The 6609-nt window shown below is 34.4% G+C and overlaps 1 protein-coding gene across 1 annotated transcript; it reads right to left on the reverse strand.

The window, feature by feature from the left end:
* Nucleotides 1–3922: 3922 nt before the first annotated feature.
* On the reverse strand, nt 3923–4855 carry LOC122747850 (olfactory receptor 151-like). The gene has a single exon (XM_043993665.1). It carries the CDS (start codon nt 4853–4855, stop codon nt 3923–3925), a length of 933 nt encoding a protein of 310 aa, XP_043849600.1.
* Between the last annotated feature and the right edge of the window lie 1754 nt (nt 4856–6609).

A 6609-nucleotide genomic window follows, 5' to 3' on the forward strand; every position in this document is an offset into this window, starting at 1 on the left:
AAAAGGGAAGAAGAAAGTGACACAAAGGTTCCCTTTACCAGATAGGCAATTTAGAAGAAGTCTTAGGAATTGGAGAGGAGAGCTACCTCATCCTAAAATACATAGGAAAATCCTAAAAGGCAGGAAGTCTAACACAGTGATTTTAAAAAGATTAACATTAATTTTTTTTAACTTTAAGTCCCAAATTCTCTTCCTTCCAACAGTCTCTCCACCACCTAGTAAGAGGGCAAACAATTTGATACCCAGAATATATACATCACAATCATAATTATATCAGTAATTGTCTATAATGCTTTAAGATGGATTTAAGTTTTTACATATATGATTATCTTATATAATTGTCAAAAACTTTTAAATTGTGGGGTTTTTTTAATGAAAAGGTAAAGAACAAATAAATATTATCCATCTTGGGACTCCCCTGAGCTCTCCCATAAGTTCTTCCAAAAAACTTTAAAGAATGCTTCAGAACAAAATCTAGAGTGGAAGAAATTACAGAAGGATGGGGTGAAAAAATTTCTGGCCCAACAACTTAGAAAGTTGGCAGAAAAGGTATGTTGCAACAGGGTGAATTGAATGCAGTACAAAACAAGCAACAGTGACAGTTTCCAGATTTCTCAGCCCCTAGATGATAATGGAGTCTGACAACTGGTCAGAAGGAGATTACAGGGATCCCTTTACTGGCACCAGAGGCAGGATTCTTGGATCTGGGTCACAGTCTGGGGACTCAGTTGCAAGGTGAGGAGAAGCTCTAGCACACCAGAGCTTGTGGCTTCAGGGGAGCTGGGACCTTGATCACAGATCCAGGGTGGAAGAGTGCTTGTGGTCACTCACAGATAAGAGCACAGACCAGGAGATTAGTAAACATACCTCTCCCTAGATAATACCACATTGTAGAAAATGAAAGCTTACAGGTCTCCAGAATTACCTCTGCAAACAGCTACATGAAAAACCTTAAGTTTGGTACAGAGCTCTCTTCACTCTGGAAGGAGAGCCCCACTCTAGCACAGAGTTAAAAGTCAAGAAATAGACTAGAAAAATGAGCAAATAGCAGAAAATATCCTGATTATAGTAAAGATCAAAATACAAACTCAGAAGACAAAAAAAGTCAAAGTTGCTACAGTTAAAGCCCCAAAGAAAAATAAAAATTGGTCTCAGACCATGGAAGAGCTCAAAAAGGATTTCGAAAATCAAATAAGAGGTAGAGGAAAATTTAGGAAGAGAAATGAGAATAATGCAAGAAAATCATGAAAAAAAGAGTGACTAGCTCAAAGGAGGCACAAAAAATACTGAAGAAAATAACACCTTAAAAAAGTAGAATAGGCCAAATGGTGAAAGAGGCACATAAATTCAATGAAGTGAAAAATGCCTGAAAAACTGAATTGGCTGAATGGAAAAGGATATACCAAAAAAAAAAAAAATCATTGAAGAGAAGAACTCCTTAAAAAGCAAGGAGAATATTAAGTTCTTGTAAGTGCAAGTAGAAAGAAGGAATGTGTAAGAAAGAGTTGAAGAATGCCTGAGTGGGATTTCTCAATCAGAGGTCTAGGCAGATGAATGTGACCTGAAAACATTATCCTCTTTAAGACCAATTGAGGAGGGGAATAAGGCAAATAGGTGATGTAATAAATAGACCTATGTTTGAATCCTGCATCAGATATTTACTAGCTTCATAACCCATGTCAAGTCACTTAGCTATTTTAGACTCAGTTTCCTAATCTGTAAAATTAAGATAATAATTGTACCTATTTCACAGGGATATGGTAAAGATGAAGTGAGATAATATCTTTACAATGCTTTGTAAAATATTAAATTGTTATATGAATGTTTGGCATTACTTTTGGTGGAATATAAGGTCAAGACACTGGAAAGATTAGATGACACAATGTGGCTTTGCTTGTGTAGGGCTCTTATTTACCTGAATTTAAATCAGCTATTTTCTGAATAAGCATAGATAAAAGTCAAGATCAAAGGTATTCTTTGAATTTGCTGATGTCACTCACCTATCAATAAAGGTTAATTTCCACCTTGAAAATGATCTTGTATATTTATTAAATACATATAATTAAAATATACATTAATTTTATGAAACATATCAAAAACAAATGTTGCTATATAATAGAAAACTACTGTATATTAGAAACTTAATTTTTATTATACTTTTATTAGATTATATTTTTTCAGGTATCCTCATTCTCATTTCAAAAAAACATATTGCATTGAAACAAGCAAAAAAATTCTCAAGGAAAGGAGACCACACATTTAAAACTCAGAATCTATCTATAGTAGCTCCCAACTAATCCAAGAAGGAAAAACATCCCCAATAGGACCTAGTTCAGCAACTAGTCACAAAGGATGCGATTTTTGAAAAAAAAAAATTTGGTGCCTTCATTAATGATAATGATATGATGTAAAGGAATATCATAGAACTGGTGTTGCACAGAGAATAGAACACTGGACCTGGAGTCAGGATGGATGATCTGCATTCTGTATTACAATTACACATCAGATATTTACCTATGTGACTCTGTGGAAGGCTCTCAACACCTATGAGACAGTTTTTCTCTTCTCTAAAATGAATGGGTTGGACTCAGTGAATTCTAAGGTCCCTGCAAGTTCTAAATCTAGAACAGATTTATACCATCTTGTTTCATCAAGGAAACACTCCATGTTCCTCAAAGAAACAAAGGGGGGAATGTGGTAAAATAATGGAATTTGGCAGACACCCAAGTGTCCAAGGGTCCAACTTGATTGACTTAATAGTGTTTGAATTGGGTGTGAATGAGGAATTACTAAGTACCCACTTAAAGGTGATTAGATCTTGAATTTAAATTTAGCCAACCCTGAGAAGGAGTGTTCTCAGAGGCTATGGACTGCTACATCAACAGGAGACAGCTCTTAGCCAATCAACTTGAAGGACCTCCCATTTCTGGGAGGAGGACAGGAAGTAGGAAACTGAGGCTGGCAGACGGGTCTTTCTCTTTTGGTTCAAGACATCGGCTTGGTGGCAGGACTTCATGTGGGCTGTTAGGAAGGCTAGGATTTCCATGCTATAAGGAATCTGTTCTCAATCTTTCTCTCTCTTTACCATCTTATATCTTTTAATAAACCCTTAAAAGCCTAAACTCTTGGTGAATTTATCAGTGATTTTAGCCAGTTCCCCCCCCCCACAGTGTGTATAACCCACATTTAGATTTTTAAACAACACAATCTGCATAACGCTATGATATACTCCCTGTACTCCTTCCACTAAATTACAAAATTGGACTTTTCTCCTTTCAAATCCCAATCTTTTCACTCTGAATGTCAGTCTAATATATTGTGATATCAACATGTTTGAATCACATGGCAGGGAAGAACAAGAGAGAATAAAAGAAGTTTTCTTATTCTTTCTCCCCCTCATGACTTTATTTCATTTCTTTGTCTTTTGTACTACTCTCTAGCTCTCAGTTCTAATTGTTGTGGGAAGGAAAGTGGGGAAAGAGGAGAGGCACAGTTGCTAGGTGGAGGCTTACACTTTTTAATGTCTTTCCCTTCATTTTGTTCTTCCTTTAGCCAGGCCTAAAGCCAATCAATTTTGTGCCATATTGTTGTCATTGTTTTCCTGACAAAAGAAATACATTGAAACAAAAAAACTTGGCATCCTTCAGGGAAAAAACAAACTGCTTCTTCCAACAAGACTCATTGATCTCATCTTTGTACTCTAAAACATTTTCTATTCACCTAATTTTTGTCATTTACTGAGGAGACAAAATCAATCAATTATTCATCTAGTATTTATTATGCATCTATTCTATGAAAGCACTTTTCTAGGCACTGAGGATGCCAACAAAAAGAATGAAGTAATCTCTACTCCCAAAGAATTTACATGCAATTCCTTCCACAAATTTACATTACATGATACTACATACTCAACAGTCTACTATTAGACCCTATTGTTCTTTATGACTTTCCCCAAGGAATACTTTACATCTTTATTCCTGAAGCTGTAGATTACAGGATTCAGCATGGGGTTCACTATGGTATAAAACACTGATGCCACTTTCTCCTGTGTATTGTTGTCACTGGATGATGGCTTAAAATACATGAAGATTATGGAACCATAAAATACAGCAACAGCTGCAACATGGGAGCCACAAGTCTTAAAAGCTTTAACCCTAGCCCCAGCAGAATGGATTTGGAGGATGTTTGAAAGGATGAAAGCATAAGAAATAAAAATCAACAGGGATGTCAGAAACACATTGATTCCAGCATTAAACACCAAAAGAAATTCACTGATGTAGGTATCTGAGCAAGAAAGCTTCAAGAGGGGAAGGATATCACAGAAGTAATGGTCAATGACCTTATCTCCACAGAAGGTTAGGTGAGCCAAGAAGCTTGTATGGATAAGTGCCCCACATACCCCAATGATATGGACTCCAGCTACTAGTAGGAAACATACCCTCTGAGACATGGTGATGTGGTAAAGCAAGGGGTGACAGATGGCAACATAGTGATCATAAGCCATGGCTGCCAGCATGTAGCACTCAGAAACAGCAAAGTAACCAAAGAAAAAAAATTGAGTTAAACAGCCTGGAAAAGAGATGATATTTGCTTCTGAAAGAAAGTTTGCCATCATTTTGGGGATAATGACAGAGGAATAGCAGGAATCTATAAAGGACAGATTACTGAGAAAATAATATATAAGGGTGTGAAGCTGAGAGCTGATCTTGATTAACAGAACCAAGCCCAGGTTTCCTACCATGGATACAATGTAGATTCCAAAGAACAAGAGGAAGAGGGGAAGCTGGAGCTCTGGTTCATCTGTTAATCCCATGAGAATAAATTCAGTAACCATAGAATGATTTCCTACAGTCATCTTAATTTAAAAATTGAACTGGAAGCCTAGGAGGAGGAAAAAGAAGAATCCATTAGATAAAGGGTTTTTTGGTTTGTTTGTTTGCCAAACTTCTCTGAAAGAAAACTTATGTTATTCCATCATGTAGCAATAAGTTAAAGAACTGCAGGTATTAATAAATGGGAAGTAAATAAAATAAATTAATAAAATTAAATCACAAACTGATCTATCATAGGCAAAATAGAATAAAACTATTTCTGCTCTATTTTATTTCAGATAAAAGTCATAAAATATTTTGGAACAACCAATCATATGATAGAATTATATAATTTTCAAAGTGTCTCATAGAAGGTTTATGATCTAACGGGTAAGAAACTTCCCTGTTCAAAAAGGAAAATAAAACTTAGCCAAGAGAATTCTGTCATTTCTTTCATAAAGCCTTCTTTTCAACCTTCTCAGACATATATGATTATCTTCATGATTTGAAATTTGGAGATGATACTCCCTCTGAGCAGCTCTTGGCTTTTCTCTTGGAACAGAAGTGCTGGCTTAGCAACAATTCAGATAGTTATACCTGAATTGAATACACATAGCAAATCAGATTACAATCCCTAAAAGTTTTATTTCTCATAGAAAGTTCCACTACTTATAGCTTAGAGAATGGTACAGTTAGTTCTCTTGTTAAAAGCAGAATCAGTAAATTCACAATAAATATTAGTAAAAACATTTATCCTTAGTATTTATTAAGTCATTACAAAGTCTTTCCAAAAGTTTTCAGTTTCCCCCCAGTTTAATACATCCTAATGTAAAAATCAATCATTAGAAATTAAGAAATTTATTACATTCTGGGGTTTTCTTTTATTCTTCCAGATGAATTCTATTATTTTTTCTAGTTCTACAAAATAATTCTTTGATAGTTCTTTGGTATGGCACTGAATAAGTAAATTCATTTAGGCATTATTGTCATTTTTATTATATTGGCTTGGCCTACCCATAAATAATTAATATTTTTCCAGTTGTTTAGAATGCATGATAGTTCACTCAAAACCAAAAAGGTCACTGGTTATAGTTAGCCCAGAGAGTTTATTGTACTACATATGAATGCTTGAGGCAAAAAAAAAGGAAAATCTTTTAAACTGCAGTGTACTCATCCAAAGTTGACTCAAAGATGTAATTTTGACATGTACCAATTGAGGTACATTCTATACAATTCGTTTTCATGGATTTCATAAAAAGTAGTCAGACAATTTATCTTAGAAATCATTTCTGAAAAAAAAATCATTTCTGGAGTATAAGAAATTCTGTATTAGAAACTTTTTAAGCCAGTCCCCCCATTTGGCTGTTGAGTATGAATGAATATATATATATATATATATATGTGTGTGTGTGTGTGTGTGTATGTATATGTATATATAGGTATGTGTGTATATACACAAATATATATGAGTATATATTAGTTCTTCTGTAAATCAATTTACTATGTTGGATTTTTCAAAGATCTTATTATTTGCATATATTTTTGTCTTTTCATCTTTCATAGAGTTGATAAGATTTTGTGATCTTGCCTAGGTCAAAAATCCAAAGAGTTAAGAAAGTTCTCATAGAACTTCAGAGATACTGAGACTTCCTAAGGTCTTTTTGCTTTTCCCAAACACCAAGATTTTATGTGTTTATAAATATATACACATATATACATATACACATGTTTACACACATATATATAGATATAGATACAGGTGTGTATATTATAAATAAATACCTAAATTTCTGCAAAT

This window comes from Dromiciops gliroides, chromosome 3 (assembly GCF_019393635.1).
Source record: "Dromiciops gliroides isolate mDroGli1 chromosome 3, mDroGli1.pri, whole genome shotgun sequence".
Taxonomy (NCBI): Eukaryota; Metazoa; Chordata; class Mammalia; order Microbiotheria; family Microbiotheriidae; genus Dromiciops; species Dromiciops gliroides.

Excerpts from the sequence above, each read along its gene's own strand:
- LOC122747850 (XM_043993665.1), bottom strand. The coding sequence starts at position 4,855 with ATGACTGTAGGAAATCATTCTATGGTTACTGAATTTATTCTCATGGGA.